Source organism: Neovison vison, chromosome 3, assembly GCF_020171115.1.
Source record: "Neovison vison isolate M4711 chromosome 3, ASM_NN_V1, whole genome shotgun sequence".
NCBI lineage: Eukaryota > Metazoa > Chordata > Mammalia > Carnivora > Mustelidae > Neogale > Neogale vison.
The window spans coordinates 151,902,604-151,921,951 of record NC_058093.1 but is presented as its reverse complement, the minus strand read 5'-3'; the positions used below and the strand labels follow the sequence as shown (position 1 = coordinate 151,921,951).

General features: G+C 45.0%; 1 protein-coding gene across 5 annotated transcripts in view; it reads left to right on the top strand.

Annotated features, from left to right (window-relative positions):
* The window catches only part of SETBP1 (SET binding protein 1), a 367,943-nt gene that overhangs the window by 330,270 nt on the left and 18,325 nt on the right, over positions 1–19,348 (top strand). For all 5 annotated transcript variants that reach the window (XM_044243069.1, XM_044243064.1, XM_044243065.1 and 2 more), the window contains exon 5: positions 8,912–9,082. In XM_044243069.1, the coding sequence (XP_044099004.1) occupies positions 8,912–9,082 (171 nt within the window). The remainder of the gene's footprint in view (positions 1–8,911; positions 9,083–19,348) is intronic.

The following is a 19,348-nucleotide window of genomic DNA, read 5'->3' as shown; positions in this document are numbered from 1 at the left end:
ATCAACATTCTGTTTGGTTCTGTCTCTCTGCCTTTTGTCCTGTGGTGCATACACGTGAATCTGTGTGTGCATGTGTGTGCGTGTAGGAATCAACTTAAGCAGGTAAGGGTTCTAACCTGAGCTTAGAAGTATCTATGAACTTTAAGCTGCCACAAAATGTGTTCTCCGTGCATATGTATGTATACATGTGTACTTTTTTCCCCCCTAAGAAAAGGTTCTGATGTCTGAGATTCAAGACTAAAAACCTCTTATTCAGTATGTCTCTCTTTGCAATTTTGAAATCCAATATATTTCCATTCTGGATGATGTCATTGAGTATTTCTAGAAAACACCTTTCATCTGACACGAATTTTTCACCACAGGATCAGGAGAGACTGACTTATGCATGATTAGAATTTACTACACCAAGATTCTTAGAAGTTATAAATCTCTGTGAGGTTCCAACGGACAAAATGTCATCCTGTCAGCCCATTTCTGCACTCCTGAATTAAGAGAAGGAAGAACTAATCAGACTGTTGAGTGGTTTCTCTGAATCTAGAAAGCGCAGAATCAGAATAGGAGAGCTGGAAAAGAGTCTAACCCGTAGGAAAATGAAGCTCAGTGAGATTCCCAGTCTTGATCAAGTTCATTCAGTAAGTGTGGGGGAGATCCTGCAATAATTCAGTGTCTCAGAACTTTTGTCTGGCACTCATATCAACAAATTATTTGTCTCTGATACAACTTATTCACTCTAAGTATCCACTGACTAGTTCCTTTGTGTCAACCATATGCTGGGAAGATTGAGGAAAATAAATTCCCAAAGACTTTAAATCTTATAGGGGACACAAACAACTTGAACATAGGATATAAGGTTTTTTGGGTTTTTTTTTTAAAGATTTTATGTATTTATTTGACAGACAGAGATCACAAGTAGGCAGAGAGGCAGGCAGAGAGAGAGAGAGAGGGGAAGCAGGCTTCCTGCTGAGCAGGGAGCCTGATGCGGGGCTCGATCCCAGGACCCTGGGACCATGTCCCGAGCCGAAGGCAGAGGCTTTAACCCGCTGAGCCTTCCAGGTGCCCCGATAGAAGTTTATAATGAGAAGACTAGTACTAGGATGATACAGTGCTAAGAAATAGTAACAGGTAACACAGGTGAGTGCTCATTATACCTAGGCACTGTGGTAACTTCTTTTATACTTGTGTTCGTTTTCTATCACTACTGTAACAAATTTCCACAGTTAGTGGCTTAAATGGCACAAATACATTACTCCACACTATCGGAAGTCAGAAGTCCAAAACGGATTTCACTGGGCTAAGGTCAAAGTCTTAGTAGGGCTGCATTCCTTTCTGGGAACTGTGGGGTGGAATCTCTTTCCTTGCTTTTTCCAACTGCCAGAACCCATGCGCATTCCTTCCCTTAGAACCCTCCTCCTCAGGGAACCTGGGTGGCTCAGTGGGTTAAAGCCTCTGCCTTCGGCTCCGGTCATGATCCCATGGTCCTGGGATCGAGCCCCACATCGGGCTCTCTGCTCTGTAGGGAACCTGCTTCCTCCTCTCTCTCTGCCTTCCTCTCTGCCTACTTGTGATCTCTGTCTGTCAAATAAATAAATAAAACTTTAAAAAAAAAGAACCCTCCTCCTCCACCTTCAAGGCCCCTAATGTAGCATCACGCTGACCCTGCTTCCAACACCATATCTCTTTCTGGAGCTCTTCTCTTCTGCTTCCTTCTTCCATGTTAAAGGATCCTTCGATTCCATTTTGATCACCTGGTAATCAAGGATACTGTCTGTATGTAAGGGGGGCTGATTGGCCACACTGATTCTATCTTCAGTTCTCCTTTGCTGTGTTGCCTAAAACATCCACAGGTTCTGGAGGATGAGGATATGGACTTCTTTGGGGAGCTGGGGTTTTATTTTCTGTCTACCATCATGTATAAACTCAATTAATCCTCACAACAGGTTAATTTGACAGATGAGAACACTGAGATACAGAGAGTTGATAAATGTTGCCCCAAGTCACAGAGCTAGTGAAGCACATAGTCTTCCTTCAACAATATGTTCTCTGCCTCTGTTCTCCACTACATGGAAACAGGGGATTTAGTAAAGAGGGCTGTTTATGGACTAAAATAGTTGGGGCAGCTTCTCCTCAGAAGGTTTGGGTCTAGAAGAATAGATGTGCTTTTTCTTTGTCCATTCATCCATCCAACACTGTTGAATATCAAGTATCTGTCAAGCTAAGTGCTGGAGAATCAAAAAAAAGTAAGACCTGTAAGTAAGGTCAGTAAGGTTCCTGACCTCTAGGCAATGTGGCAGTTGCCTCCAAGAATGTCAGAGAAATCAACCAATAATGACACAAGAAGCCAGAAGTCTGGCCCAGACGGTGAGACAGTTCGAGAGAGAGGTTCGAACTCTACCCAACAATGAGCAGTGGGTTTCATTTTTCCCAACTGCCTTTCCAACCCTATCTCCCAGTATGTGAGATAGGTTTTTATGACTCATCCCAGCCACTCTTGTCTTGGTTGCACAAAGAAGGCTTGTTATTCCTGCTTCTACTCTTGTCGTTTCCCAGTCCTTGTAGAGAGAGCCTCCCTCTACTTCCAATGACTGAATTCTGCCCGTCAAGACTGGGGTTTCTATACTTTGTCTGCCTTCCTGAGTAGGTGACTATTCATGGTCCCTGTGCTTACTGGTGCCTGGCACGCACAGGTCCTTAATGAATGTTGAATGAATAAATGGATGAGTGCAGACCACCACCTCGGATCCCACGGAGATCTCATTTTCCTCCTAATTCCTGAGGGGCTCATTTGGCTTCCTGTCTTGTTTGGTTTTCCATTTCCTTAGTCTTTCTGTCCTATGTACTCTCCGCTTCTAAACTTTCTGTGCAAATACAGGGCTCACAACTTCCAAGTAGTGCTAGTAGGCACTCAAATAATTGTGATTTTTAAAAATGATTAACTCTAGGCTCACTGAACAGTGTTCTGTTCAAGAGTAACCTTGCCAGAATTTCACCTCACAAGGTCCTAGGATGAAGTAAAACTCTTCTGACACAAAACACATGTTGAGAGCTAGTCACTAAGATGGAACAGGCTGTTTACGGTCCATGGCAGTGGGCTCGAGGGGAGTTGGGAGGATGAGGTGGCTATCCAGCCTGGGCTCCTCCTTCCAGAACCCGAATGATGGAGATGCAGGTGCACACAGGAAACCATGTCTTTTTCTCATGTTCACAGTGGTGCCTCCCTTTGCTGTGATCTGGGTCCTTGGAGCTCTATCCCTCAGATACTCTATGAGTGAGTAGCAGAGGCGCTGCCTTTTGATGGTTAAAAAACACCTTAAGATCTTTCTGTTTCCTTATAAAAAGTAACAGTTGCCTTTGTGCTATGCCAAGGTTATTAGAATGCAATTCTTAGAAAACAGGAACTTCAGTGGTTTTGACCAGTGCTGTGTCCCCAATACCAGTAAATATTCAATAAATACTTGTTGAATTAATGAAGATGATGATGCAACAAAATAATGTTTTTATTGACTTCAGCACAGAAAAATATATTTTCCCAAATTCTAAAGGTATTATCTAGTGCTTGATTCGCTGTCTTTCATAATATATATCGCCCAGTGTGCCATGAGTGAAGTTCATTTGCAAACAAGGAAAAAGAGCAGTGGATCAATCCAGTTATGAGAATGGGAATTATTTTCAAGTTTTCAAGAGTTTTGCCTTGTGCAAAATACGTCATTTACTGGCTTACCCAAAAAGGAAAGAAAAGAACATCAAATTGAGTCAAGAGGCATGGATTTCCACACTACTTCTTCTGCACACGTGATGTGTGACTTTGGGCAAATCATCTGGTCCTCTGTGGCTCAGTTTACTTATCTGTGTACTTGGAATTTCACCATCTGCCTTTTGTCATCCACAGAGATGCTGCAGGAGCAAATAGCATAATGCATGTCAAAGTTCTTTGCAAGATGAAAAGCCACTGACTGTTCAATATAATATACCTCCCAGCGCATGCCAAGCCCTGCTTTCTGCAGCATGAAGGGGGCCAGGAGGTGACTGAGAAACCCAACCACCATTCTGGTGGTGTCGGGCTCTCTCACTATTCCAATCTAAGCTTTGTCACCAGGAAACAATTGCATTTGCAAATCGTATAATTAAAAAATTAATTAAGGTGTTCCACAAGCCTATATTAATCACATAGCATTTTCTAGATCCACTGCTCTCTGCAATGGATGTTCCAGAATGAATTACATATGATCTCTAGGTGATGATTCCATTTGCCCCTCTATTTTAAAGAAATTGGGACGTGAGGACCCACCAAGGAGTCAGGACCTAGTTCTTACCACTTCTTACCAGCTGTGTGATTTTACATAAGTTACAGGACCTCTCTAAACCTCCTTTTTTCTGATCTAGAAAAGGGGAGTGAATATGCAGTACTCATCCTACAAAGATGTTTGTTTGTTTACCCCATAAAGAAAATGAGATAAAGTAGCTTTGTAAACCTAGAGCAACATACAAATTACTCTAAGGTGAGGCTGGTTTTTATTATCCAAGGTCACAGAGCTCATTAAAGGGATCCTGGGAAAGTCAGCCGCCACAGACCCTGCTTTTCCTCCATGACCCCTGTGACCTTGAACAACCCGGGGAAGAGGTAATTGAACAGCAACTACTACTTTGGAAGAAACAGAATCAAAATATTGAAGCTATTGACTCACCCTTAAGGCAGTAAACAGTGCTTTGGTCTCTGACCTTTTCGCATCCTGGGGCAGTCAATAACCCGGCCGCTGGATGCCGCGCCCGCCACCGATTCTGACTTCGAAGTACTTTAACCTTGAACTAAGCTTCAAGTAACCAAGGCAACAGGAAGTCAGCTTCTGCATCGGAGGAGTGGGAATCCATAAATCAAGTCCCTAATGCAAACACAGTGTGCAGGTAGAGGTTTGAGGGGATAAGTGGTCTATGAGAAATTACCTTTGAAAATGAGTGACTGTCCCTCGATACACTACAGCACAGTCTCAAAGACTTTTTTAAAAATCTATCAATAGAGGTCAACAGGTTATTAGCAGAATGTTTTCCTATAGGTTTAACTTTTAAACAATATTTCCTCTTGGCTCTGTCTTTTAATCATGAACAGATGTTGGATCCACGTAGTTATTAGCATTGTTATTTCCTCCTTTAAAAACGTCCTGGCCTCCACATACGCCAGCCTTAGTACAGTCTGCCCTGAGCTGGAGTTCACGGACATTCCGAACACAGGCACCATGTGTGTTCTCCACACAGTCTGCTGTCGGAGGTTGAGAAGTGACCCCTTCCCGCATCAAAGCTGGGCTCACCTTTATTCAGGTCCCTGCGTTAGTTGAGGTAACACATCTCAATGGTCCAACTCAGCACAATGCGATATCCGGGGTTCTTGCTGGTGGACGTCCAGCTTCACGCATCTCCATCCCGCGGGGAGAGGGAAGCCGGGCCCGTGCTAAGAAGAAAGGTTCCAAATGTCCCAGCCCTCTGCCGTCATCCCACATCCCCGAGAACTTGGTTCTGAGCTGTTTCACGCCTGCCCAGTCATTTGGGCCCCTCTTCGGGGAGCATCAGCTGCCTCCTGGAAGGAAGGGAGACAAAGACTCCCAGTGGCCAGCCTGCCCGGTGCTCGCTCCTTGGGGGGGTCACCCATTCCAGCAGCCTGAGCCCTCGCCCCTCAGGCAGACTTTGGGGATTCCAAATGCTGTTAGATTAGTCTTTGTTGAAAGCTTATCTAATATACTTGCTCATGTATGCTATTTCTGGGATTGTTTCCATAATCCTTTCAAAACCCAAAAATGTCTGAGAAAACGTCAGGGCTCCTTTTTTTTTTTTTTTTTTTCTTTTTTCCTAATTGCTTTTCAAATTCATTGGATGGCAACGAACAAACAGTACCATAATCTAGAAAATCCTAAATTATCGAGGGTTTTCAAGACAGCTTAAATAGTGACGATTTGAATTATGGAGTTTTTAAGTGTCATTTTATTACTTTTAACATAAACACTTGAGTAGCAAAGTATGCCCAATAGAGGTATGATCGAATGAACTTTAATGAAATGATGTGGACTGAGACTAATTTGGATCGTGAACATTTGCATGAAAATGGGTACAACGAAAATGACTTGAAATCAGTTTGTTCCCAAGTGAGAGTTAAATATCCTCCTGCTAATCCTGTTTGCTGCCTGTTCCCTGAGCCTGCCTTCATTTACACAAAGAATGACCTACCCAACCTGTGTCCATGGGTACAAAGATGACATAGCAGGGTTTTTTTCCAGAGGAGCCATTATCCAACAGAACTCTGGGACGACTTGGACTTCCAGGGGTGTGCTGTGGAAGGCACAGCAGCCTCCTTCTAATGGGAGTGTGACCGTGGTGGCATCGAGGACTGAGCTGGGGGACGTCCCTCAGACCCGGGGCTGCTGTCCCCAGTTTGGAGTCTTCGCAGTTGGTTGTTTAAGCAAAGCACTCCTCTCCAAAGCCTGTCCTCTGGTAGACTTGTAGATTTTTTCCCCCCAAAGTCCATTTATTTTCTCAAAGGAAACAAAGTTTAATATATTTGTGGCTTTAAAACTATTAACTAAAGAAGGCTAGGGAATAAAGGTAAAAACTCCCTCTTTCTTACAAACTTTCCTGCGTGCTCTCCTTCCTGAGAATAACCACCGTTAACTGTTGGGATAGATCTCCTCGCGGGTGGCTCTGTAGGTACGTTACATGTATTATACGTGTGCCCAGCCCGTCCCTGACACCCCTGCGTATTTCACAAATGGGCATCCTGTCCACGTTTGCTGCCCTTCCTGGCATCCTGATGGTCATGCCTTGCAATCTTTCTGTCACAGAATTTGATGACTGTCTACCTCTACTGTCAAAATGCTTTGAAACATAAAACCTAAAGAAGGGCATTTACACTGTTATTCACAGAACGAGAGGGGGAGTTTCAAAGGGTGGGATGGAGCGTAGGAGGAAGGTAGTAGTAAGTCAATGAAATCGTCAACATGACTTCCTTCCTTAGATGCTTACAGGTGCTTTGTCCAGGTGTGGGGCTAGGGCCTGTGCGCCCTCGATATAAATGATGCTGTGGGCAGACCAGGGCAGTGGACAGGTGTTAGAGGACAACCAGCTGGGCCAGTCTGACCCCTGGGTCCTGGATTTAGCATCTGGCTACTTGCAGACTCCCGGCCATGACATTAGGGCTGTGTGAGTTTAGTTAGTTATCTCTGAACCTCTCAGAACTGTGGTTTCCTCATTGGTAAAATTAAGAAACTGGTATCTTCTGTGCTACACACTTCACGGGGCTGTCACTGGCTTCCCTGAGCTGCTTTCACCGTGGTGACAACAGAACGTTACTCAGGCAGAGGACTCAATCACCCACGGTGGCTGGGCTGGAAAAACAAGGGTCGAGAGCGATTGAGATAAAGCCCCATTTGTTGTTGCAGTCTGTGGCAGGTAGCCTAGAAATGAAGAAATTCTGCATGGATGGCCATCTAACATCGATTCGGACACCCCCAGCCTCTGGACTTAGGCTTGGACGAGTTGAAGAGCCACATTCCTGCAGCTGGGGATGCAGACGGGGCCCAGAAATCCTTGCTCAGGTCAGGAAAGAGAACAGAGCCTTTGCCAGCTGCTTTCTGTTGCCCTGAGGAAGTAGCAGGCTGCAGGAATAATAAGCTAGTAAGAGTAATAGTAACAGGAAACGCTTGTCGTGGACTGTGTGCTAGGCACTGCTCTAAGCACTTTACATTAATTACCTCCGGAGTCCTCCCAGCCACCCCTGTGAGCTTATACTGTTCCACCCCATGTGTACAGCTAAGGAATCTCAAAGCTTGGGGAGGGTAACTTGCTTATGATCTCGCAGCTAAAAAATAAAGAGAGTCTGGATTCCAATGGAGGAAGCAAGTTTCCAAAATAGCTCTGTAATTTGTTACATAGTAAATTCCCAGGCCCTTCCAGAGGCACTTTGCAAGAGGTGCTTTTCAGCATCACAAAGATAAGACCTTTGATGCTTATTAGGACCAGAGGCTGAAAAGCCCCCAAATCTACTTTCACTCGGCCACGGCCATGGCCACAGGGATACACCAGCCCCCACCATGCGTCTTCTGCTCCAGCAGACTGGATCATCTTCATCCCCCACCCAGAACTTGGTGTGTGCTCTTCTCGGCATTGAGAATGCATTTCCCTCTTCCTTGCTGCTTCAGCATAAGCTCTGGGAAGCCTTCCCTCCTTTCCCACACTAATCCCCAAATCCTTAGTGCTCTTCAGGCACCTAGCATGTGAATGGATGAAGAATACCCAAGCCCTTGGGGCGTCTGGGTGGCTCAGTGGGTTAAGCCGCTGCCTTCGGCTCAGGTCATGATCTCAGGGTCCTGGGATCGAGCCCCGCATCGGGCTCTCTGCTCAGCAGGGAGCCTGCTTCCTCCTCTCTCTCTGCCTGCCTCTCTGTCTACTTGTGATCTCTCTCTGTCCAATAAATAAATAAAATCTTAAAAAAAAAATAAAAAAAGAATACCCAAGCCCGCCCTTATGTGTCACCCAATTTTTCCTTCTCCTTTAGTCTTGTGTCCCCAGCCAGGTGAGATAAGAAGCTGGGGTGGGGTTCCCTTCTCCCCTTCATGCTGCGCACAACACAGCCTCTGTGACGATGGGCTTCTTGCTCCGTAGAAGACAAAGGGTAGCTGCTGGTCTCTCCTGCCTCCTTGGGCCATGCCCCTGCTTCCACACAGCTAAACCGGAATGTTGTCTCCATGGATCTCAGCCACAAAACCAAAACCCGTCATGCTGCTAATTTTTTTTCTTTAAATATTCTACCATTTCATTCTTGTTGTGTGAAGGAGGTGAAATAATGATGTTCTCAGCTCACTTTCAGGTTTTCTGTTGTCTGTTTTCCTGTTCCTTTCAAGTAACTGCAGGCTTCGGGATTCTTCTTTTGTAGGGATGCCAAGTCCCCACCTAAAAGTGGACCAAACGGCACCGCACAGTAAGAACGAGGGCTCCGCGTCCACCATGATGACCAGGAAGAAGCCAGCGGCGGTTGACAGTGTGGCAATCCCCCCCAGCCCAGTGTTATCGCTCCTCGCTGCCTCTGCGGCCACGTCTGATGCAGGTGAACACTGCCCCGAGGCTTTGGGTTCAGCCCCAAGAAGGTGGGCACGAGAAGGCCCACGGGGAACGTGCTGTGGAATATAGGTTCTCTGCTTAGCCAACCTCCCACAGACGCCGAGCATGGTTCCGCACTGGGTTTGCAAGAGGGAGGAAAGGACGAGATCTGCTCAGGACCTGGGGGCAAAGGCCCGTGAGTAGCAACTGAATAACAGTATTAATGGCTTTTTAGCAAGCCTTAGTAATTATTAATCTCTGCATCCAGGACCTTATCTGTGTTAGTTCACAGGACTCATAAAAGAAGTCTGTGAGGTAAATACCTATGCCCTGAGTTCAGAAGAGGAAGCCAGGAGTCAAGAAACTGGCCCCAGGAACTTGTGGATGGTCAGGATGCCAGCATAGGTCCAGTACCCATGCTCTCGGCCATGGCGTTTGATGAGTTCCCTTGCTCCCCGGGGGTGGGAGACAGTCATCAGAGTTTCTCTGAGGCCTTGGCTCATTCTATCCCACAATGTCATGAGCTCCTTAATACCCACCAGACTCCTCACTGGCAGCTGATAAAATAGAAACTCCTTATTCAGACACCCAGATGCTCTGCCTTCCTCTGCTCCCCACGTAATCTCCCACCAGTGCCTGCACCACCCCCCACTTTGCCACGTTTGTCCCTCTTGCCAAGAAGGCAGCCTTCAATTTGGCTTAACACCATTCTTTGAGGACAGCCTTCCTCAAGTCCCATCTACATCCCACAGACCTTGAAAGCGCAGCCTCCCCCGAATGCACACAGCACCCGGTGTCTCTACCATGTGTTTGCTACCTCCTCAGAGACTACAGAGCTGTGTTCTCTTCACTTTTGCCCCCCTCACGGTGAAATGGTACATCCCTCAGAAGTGGAATCCATGAGTTAGGTTCTTGCCATCTTCATGGCATACAGAATGAGAGCATATTGTGGAATTAATGTACTGCTAACTCTTCAGCATTACAATGTTCAGCATAAATATTGTAGTATTTAGAAATGCCTCTTATGATTAGAAGCCCAGGAAGAGACGCACTGATGCTCTCTCTAAACTCATCTTCTCAGTGAGCAGGTTGCTTTGAGCGAAGAACTCAACTTATCTTCATCCCTACTTCCTTCATGGAAATTGCCGGTAATCAGAGAATGTGCCCTATTGAAATAACAGAAGGAGATATTCAGGGTGACATTTCCCAAATTGAGTTCTGCAAAATATTAGTAGGTGTCTGGTGATAAAAGATACTTTCACAGTGAAGTGTGTGTAGGGAATGCTGCTTTATGTAGCTTCCTTTCCATAGGGCTTTGCAGAGCCTTTCATGGACAGTGTGGTGCACTTGGTGCTCCAGGAAGGACAGACACGGAATTTTACGATCTTAGCTGACCACAGAACCCATTTTTATGGCAGTAGCTCTTAACATCTCTTGGAAATGCCGTTCTCCTCAGCCATTTGGGAACTCTTGCCCAGGAGGAATGGGATGGTCTCTCAGATGGGATCGTGAATCTCCCCATCATTCTCATGCTAGGTGGGAAGTGAAGGTTCTTGGTGGAAATGCCAGGTAAATGATGCCTGCAGTGAGAATGGGAAGAGGTCGGCGGCAAGGTCATAAGTGCATGGGGAAGAAGCTGTCCTGAGACTTGACGAATGGGAACATCTTTGCAGGAGATCGTACAGGCAGGGGGAGCGATGTGGACATAGTCCTGGATGTGGGAGCTGGGGCCAAGCCTGGAACTGTGCGAAGCGATCACTTGTCTAGAGGGAAGGATCGGGTTTGCAGTCGGCATTATCCACCTGATAATTCCTTATGCAACCTTGTTGGTTAAGCTCTGGAGACCTCCCTTTATGGATTTGGAAATTAGCCTGTATATTTCTGCCTTCACTTGCCAAGCCCAGATATCTCCCAGGGGCAAAAGGCAGGGGGTCCCCCATTTCCCTCCCCTCAGCTCTTTCCATTCAGAGTAAGAGAATGGGTTCTTGGGACCCCATGCGTCCACGGGCTTACCTCCTCTCTCTGCGTTCAGTCGTTTACAAATACGCCAAACAGGCATAGAAACAGGTGGGTATTAAACTTTTAAACCTGCCTCTCTGGTCATCAGAGCTGAGCCAAAGCTCTCCTGTTTCAGGATTTAGGAAAGGGCTGTTGATTTTTGGCTGTGCTAAAAATGAGACCCTCAGGAGAATTTCACAGATTTAGTCTGTTTCCGGGTCTCAGGCTGCTAAGCAGAACTTTGGGGAGAAAGCAAGCCAGAGAACTCCCCAGGTGCTAGAGGCCAGACCTTCCCGAGATTCCGCTCCCCACAGATGAATGGCTTCCCACAGACCTGAGAGAGTTAGGGTCACACAGCCTGGGCTCGTGTCCAACGCCCCGTTTCACACACCATGCACACATGATTGCTCCCAGGATTCGGAGAGCTGCCCAAGGTCACGCAATTGGATTGGAACCCAAACTTCTTGATTTACTGCCTGATTTCCAGTGGATTCTCCCTTCTGTCTTAGGCCCAACATGAGCAAAGTCAGATTTCTTTCTCCCTAATTATGGACTCCTACTTCTTTTAGGGAATAGTGAGTGAAACTCTTTGCCACATTAACCACAGGCAAGCACACATTAGAAAGTTAATAAATGGTATCTTGGTCTGATTTCATTCAGTTTTTTGCTTGTGCATTAGTCCTGTTTATTTCTGTTGAGACAATTCACTTCATTTTTGTTTTCTTTAGGGTCCCTTTTTACCCTTCCGCTATAAACAAGGTAATTTAGAAGTCCTTCTGGCCTTTTCCAGTAGGTCATCAATTTTACAGAGTGGTTTTGAAGACCCAGACAAGGACAGAGAGGGCAAAGAAAGGAAAAGAGAGTAAAACTTAGTGTCTTCGAAAGCAAAATTAATTTAAGAAATCATGTCTTGAGATAGAAAATATATACTAAAGGAATTCAATTAATTAGAAATTCTTTTCTTTTTTAAAGTAATGAATACTTACGTGTCTAGTAGGGCCCCTGACACGTAGTAGATGCTCAATAAGTAATCACTGAGAGAAATGAATCATGGTGAGACAGCACAGCAGCTGTGTGCTTGTAGACAGAGCCTTAGACATGGAGACAGACGTCAGAGAAAAACACACTCCATCTTGGAAGTTAACAATCAAATGGAAAACATTTGACAGACAAGTGGTAGGCTGTTGGTAAATACTTGCCAAATAATTAAACAGTATTTTTTAAACAGTATTTTTTTTAGTATTTTTTAATATTATTTACTTTAATTTTTTTAAATCTTTTAAAAAATACTTTATTATTTCTGTTTTTAAACAGTATGTTTTCAAATAGGTGAAATATGTTTAAAAAAATTCCTACTTCATTTTATAAACATAACATGGGAGAAATGGGTGTAGGTCAGAGGTTTAAAAACATGTCTTTTCTAGCTCAAGTGTGTTTTGCGGGGCTGGATGGGGTGGACGGGGTGTGTGTGTGTGTGTGTTTGTGTGTGTGTGTGTGTGTGTGTGTGTTTTGTTTTAGGCAATTTTTTAGCTGCTCAGAGTCTGGGAAGCATGCTGATTATAAGGTTATTGATTTGGAGGAAGAGGCAGAAGACGAGGGGCAGGAAAGGGAGGTCAGACGGAGAACATGTCAGTTTATGAGCAGCTGGGAGGGAGGGATGGCCGTGGCTGCCACCGGAGCTCAAGCAGGTCAGCCTTCGTGATCAAACTGCTCAATAGCTATTGATCAGCCACGGTCCCCGGGCCCCATGCAGGGTCGGATTCGAGGGAGCACTGCATCATCCCTGTGAGTAATTAGGGTTAATGCAGTAAAAGCTTCAATAAAGTTTGTTCAAAGTGATGCATAATTTGAAGTAACTTCTCTCGCGATTTAATAACCATATCAGATAATCCATACCCAAATAAGTCCGCCTAGTTTTTCTGTGCTCCTGCATACTGAGCTACGTATGACATGGAGGTCATGCCACATGGAGAGAGTTGGTGAGTTCACTACTGAAACGTCACCCCACCTTTGTGTTTCTGATGAGACTACATTAGGAAGTAGATGAAAAATACTGTAGGAACTCAGTAAAACCCCAAAAAAACAAAATCTCCACAGTCCTGCACCTGAAAGTCTAATTGGAACACACAGACACACCCCCCCACTATCCTTTCATCTTAAATCTCCGAGCGTAAACAAAGACCTGTGTCAGGGTGGCTGTCATTGCTCCGATCTCAGCATCTCAAGGTGTGGCCCGGGGGAGAGACCTGCGGGAGGCAGGTGGACCCTTTCGTGATTTCTGTCTATTTCGTATAGGTGTTTTATTCTCTGAAACTGTATGATCGACCTTGTTTCAAACTACCAGAGCCTATGAGTAAGTGGAAATATTGGCTGGAAGGGTGGGTCAGGTAGGGGAGGGGGAAGGAAGGAGGGCACCTGCCGTGATGAGCCCTGGGTGTTGTAGGAGGTGTTGAATCGTTCAATTGTACACCTGAAACTCCTATTACACTGTATGTTAACTGACTGGGATTTAAATAAGAACTTTAAAAAATGATAAATAATTAAGATAGCAAAGTACAAAATAAAAGACAAAAAAATAAATTTATTTCACAAGTGTATTAAAGGCTTAGACATGTTGCTTCTGAAGGCAGAAACTGGTCTGGCAAATCATTTAATAATTAACCAAACTGTCAGCGCCATGGAAACTGACATATACGTGTAATCAAGATGCAAAACCTGAAGCTTGAAAAATTACCTTCACAAGTAAAAGAATACACTCTTAATTCTAATGGAATTAGAAGGAAATCCAGTATTCTAGTAGCTGGAGTGAAATAATCATGAAAATGTCTTCTGGCCCCCAAATTCTAGCATGCCTGATTTTTCAATTAACCAACTGCCATCCATGGAAAGGGGCCCAGAATAATGAAATTATATTCAGGTGCAAAAAGCAATGAATTCTTTTGCAATAAGAATTGTAATATTATATTTGCTTTGTGCCTGTGTGGGATCATTGTCGACACTCCCAACCAAAACAGTGTTATCACTTCAGCCAAAAGTCCGAAATAGGGCAAATAAATGCACAGGTTAGTGGGATTTGGAACATCCAAGGGCTATGAGTATACAAATTGAAGATTATAAAATAAATTCCTGCAAGGCCAGATTAATCACTTAAAATATACAGTAGAAAACTTTCAGAAAATACCTAGGGAAAATAAAGCTTTACTTTATTTTATTTTTAACCATTTTATTTATTTATTAGAGAGAGAGGGAGGGAGGGAGAGAGAGCACAAGCAGGGTGAGCGGCAGGGGGAGAGCAGGCTGTCTGCTGAGCAGGAAGCCTGATGCAGGGCTTGATCCTAGGACTCTGGGTCATGACCTGAGCTGAAGGCAGACGCCTAACTGACTGAACCACCCAGGTGCCCCTAAAGCTTTATTTTAAAAAATGAGTTATTCAAGTTGCCTGAAAAGTGCTGCATATAAACCCAGGTGGAAGCAGCACAGAATGACTTTTGCCTAGAGAGCTCTCCCAAATGTGGGACTTATAGAAAAGCTTCCCACCCTTGGCTTTGGGCCCTGAAAAGACCCAGTAGGGTTAGAAGCTTCTGTGTTTTCCTGAAGATCCCGTCACAGCAAAGGCCTTCTGAAAAGCCTCTGAAAATTCTTTTATTTTTGCCCCAAAGGAGGAAATAAGCTCCTTTCTGATTTCATATGGACATCCTAGAGCAGCTGAGCTGTCCCCATGGTCACAGCTATAAACATCCCAGAGAAGCACCAAGCACTCCAGAATGTAGCCCTGCCTTCTGCTCCAGCCACATCTCCATAGAAATGCTAACCATCGCCAAAAAAAAAAAAAAAAAAAAAAAAAACCACAAAAAAACAAAAAACACCTAAAAACTCTTGTTAAGTATTCATTCAACTCTTGAACAAGGAAACCAACTTGGTGAGAAAACTGATCCAAAGAAGAATTAGAAGGACAGGACATTATAGGAATGTAAGCAATGGGGAAAGAACATCAAATGAGATTTCTCAGTTAATGTCCTAATGGGCAATAAAACCATAAGCTCCAGGCTTATCTTTTCTACCAGTCAGAAATCATTTGCATATTTTGGGAGCAAAAATCTTAAAGTTAACGTATTACGTGGCAGTCTGGGCCTGTAATCAGTACTGGGTAGCAAATCCAACAAAGTTGCATTTCCCTAGCTAATTAATCATGGGGCAGCCCTGTAAAACGATGACTCTAGGAATCTGAAAGGACATGCATGCTTGCATTGGCCTCGTTTCTAAGGTTCATCCCATGTTCCTTCACCCCACACACTGGCTCCCCTGCTCTACTTGAATGCACGTGTTCTTGCTTCAGATCGTCTACACTGAGATCTCCGTGCTGCACTTAGCAGCTGGCAGATCTCGGTCCTCAGGGCTTATATCTGTAAAATGGGGGGAAGCATACTACCTCAGATAGAGCATCATGGTGAGGAATAAATGAGATAATCCTTGTGAAAATCTTAGCAGAGTGCCTGGTGCATAGCAAGAGGTTAGCAAATGAATGCTGTTGAAGTCACTGCTGTGTTTGCTGTCACTATTGCCATCATCTGTATTCCATGCCGGAACGTTCCTCTCTCCCTCACCCACCCTTCAAGCCACGTAGAGGGCTAATTCATGGTCATCCTTCAAGACTTGGCAGGGTGCCTTCAACTCTAAGAAGCCTTCCCTCCTAGCCACTTGGAGAGCCACCCTATGGCCAGGTTGGGTGCCACATCCTCTGTCCTCCAGGGCTCCCTCTATTAAGCCCTTTGATGACTGATCTCTACACTGAATATGGTATCTGTGCGCATGCCTCTGTCCCACACTGGACTGTCCCCTCCCCTGTTGTCAGATCTTATTCAACTTTAAAACCCCAGTACCTGGCACTGAGGTGGGCAAACAATAGATAATCAATGAATATTAGACAAAATGAATGGGACAGGTGTTTGCTGCGTAAAAGCATCTGGTTCATGAAAACACACACTTTAGCCTTAAGTTCATTAGACTTGAGAGGCAATGATTTGCCTTTATTTCCATATCAGTACCAGAAACAGCAAACCATCCAAAGAATGCTCAGCAGAAACAACTACCTGAAAGGGACCTCTGGGGCCGCTTGGATCTTGTGTGCAGTAATGACAGACCAGCCACTGGCTAGTCCAACAGGATATTCTCAGGGGAAGATTATTTTCAAGTTAAAGAGTTAGCCTATAAGGCACAGTCTGTGCCGTACAAGAGTCTGTGTTTCTTCAGAGAAGAGAAGGGGGAGTCTGTGCCTGCATCTCCCCTCACTCAGCTCGTCTATGGTATTTGGGGGATGAACCGCTCATGGGAAGCTAGGCTGTAATTTAATTATTTTATATATAAGAGCCTCGCATTGTAACCAGAGCATTGGTTTCCCAAGAGCAGCAATCATATTTCCTATTTCGGTTTTGTCCCCTTTGAGGAGTATCGAGTCTCTCATAAATTCCCAGAACCTTGTGTTATATGGGATGAAACTAAGCCAGGCTGTGAAGCAACCTGTAATTATATTTGGGTGTCAGGAACCTTGCATGGTTGCTGGGTGCTTAGTAAATACTCAATAAACATGTCTGGACTTGGTTTAACTTTTTCTTTCCCCCCCCTCTGGAGTTGAGATTTTAGGAAAGACAGAAGGTGTAATAACCGGTTTGAAAGTGCTGTGTCTGGGAGGAATTTAACTCAATTTATCTTCTCCGAATGCTCCGTACAGATTATGCTCCCAGCCACCTCTTGCCACAGTCAGACCCTCTTAAAAATAGAGTAATGATAATAATACATTTTATCTTCTTCCCGCTGATGGTATCATTCCCACCTCCACTGAAGCCCAGTGGGAGGTTTGGCTGCGAGGCGCCGAGCGCAGGGGGAGTCAGGTGCCGTCATTGTAATGAGGGCTCCACGCTCGGCGAAATGCGGGCGAGAAAACCTCCCATACGTGAAGCGATTTCTATTAAGATACTCATTTTATATCAAATATTCAAGCTCCTCTTTATAAACCGGAGAGAATGAAAAGAAACTCTTTGAGGGGGAGATTTTATGTGGCCAGGAACGAAAGGGCACAAATATTTTATGATCCGTTTTGAGATGAAAGCACTGCGCCTGCCTCATTCACTGGCTCTTTCCGCGTTCGCGGGTCTAATTAGATTGTTGGTTTAATGGTGGCCAGATAATTTAGTGGCCACTGAAAGCGACTGTGTTCATGAGAAGGGGGGGGGGACCCTGCTTTGGGTTTCCTGTAATTAATGGAGAGTTTTTGAAAAACTTCTTGGTTCCAGTGAAGTTGGCGTACTGTGCTCAGCTGTTGAGGAAGGAGGCGAAGTCTGTCCCACTCATTGCTGTGGAAATGGCCTCGGGCAACATGGAAGAACTGTGTAATGACTGTCATTAAGAATGATCTTTAGTGGTCCAGGCAGGCTATAGTCAGTCTACAGCAGGGTGGGGACAGAGGGGGGGGGGCTGGGAGGGAGAAAGGAGGCAGTGAGGGAAAGCAGAGTAAGGATTATGAGACAGACATGACAGACAGACAGACAGCACTGGCCCTCTGGAAGCCACTGGAATAATCCCACTGCATCTCCCCTGGGACATCTCCTTGTCTTGTTGCTCAAACTGGAGTCCAAAAGATAAGACCAGGTTAGACCAGCCTCGAAGTGCCCTCTGCCAGCCCCTTCATGGGGGACAGAGATGAGGAAATTGAGCCCAGAGAGATGAACCGAGGTACATCTTGCCTGTGGGGGAATTAGGAAATCTGGACTCTTTCTGGCCGCCACACGGGTATATAGTGGAAAGTGGATTTGGAATTCATGGGCCAGGGTTATTGACAGCCCTATAGGACTTAATCATCCCCTTAGGTAAGTCATTGCATCTTCTTGACACTTCTGAGTCTCAGTTTCCCCATCACTGAAATGGGAGAAGCAATTTCTGCCTTTTAGGCAGTGGTGAGAAAGAAACAGCAGATGAAAACACCAATCACATGTTCAAAACAATATATCACTGTGTCGTGGCCCCTCTCGTGTCAAGAATGAAGTCATGCCATGTCATGATTTAATCATGTTAAATCATAATTTAGTCATGTTATGACTCAGATCAGAACATCCATTAACAATCTTTGGAAGTTTTATCCTCACTCCCTGCTCCAAACACTCCTATCTTGGAGCACAGTCAAAGCTCCCCACTACCCGTGAGGGTAACCAGTTCATCTTCCTGGAACTTCTATAAGGCTTTGTTACAAATTGTCAAATAATTTTTAAGTACCTGCCACGCTGATACCTTCAATGATAAGATCAGCCCCTGCCCTGGGGAACTTTCATGCTATTTGGAAAGGCTTGAGTCCAAAACATGAGATGACCAAATAATATTAACAAGGGAATAAGTTGAAAAACAATCTCAGATGCTGACAGAGATATCATTGAGCAACTGATAAGTTAGGAATTTCCAACCAAATGGTACTAGGGAGCATAGGGTAAAATGACCTGGTAAAATGACACGGTAAAATGACCCGAGAAGAGAAGAGCTGAGAGCTTTCTGGGGATGGATTGAATTCAATAATCAGACAAGCAGAAGGGGCAGACGGACAGCATCTCTGAAATGGGAGTGTGTGTGGAGGCGATGGCCAGTGAGGCTGAAAGAGAGGTTTGGCATCAGAATATGGAGTACCTGCAATTTGAAAATGTGGCCCGGTGACCCTTGTGAAAGGTAGTGCTGGCAATCCAGGCACCACGAGGCAGTAGCTCTCTGCAGTTGTGCTTTGATTGGCCTCCAGGGGGTTATACATTCTTAAAAAAAAAAAAAATTAATTTGTCAACATCAGAAGACTTATCTAATCATCAAGAGTTTTGGGTTTTTGAAACTCAGACTACCTGGTGACTTTAGGCTCACGTTCCTAACTGGCATCAATTGACTGATACAGAATAACATCCACCCCCATTAAATGGGCCATCTGCTCCTTTGTTTCTCATTCCCCATCTTCCCCCCGTCTTCCTTCAGGGTCCTGACCAACTTCACTCATTATCCTGGTCAGCCTGGCCCCCTCTAGGGAGCCATCAAAGGCATTTGGACCGGACAGAGGAGCAGGATCAAAACAATGCCCAGGGACGCCTCATGCAGCAGAAATAGCGCGAGTGGCCTGTAGTGACATCTTGTGTTATTTAACTGTGGCACTCAGAGTTTGGTGGAGGCCTTTGAGATTGTAAAATTGGGAGAAATATGGCACTCTGTAGCAGTCAGTAGTAGAAAAGCAAGAGGGAAACCCAGGCTTTCTTCC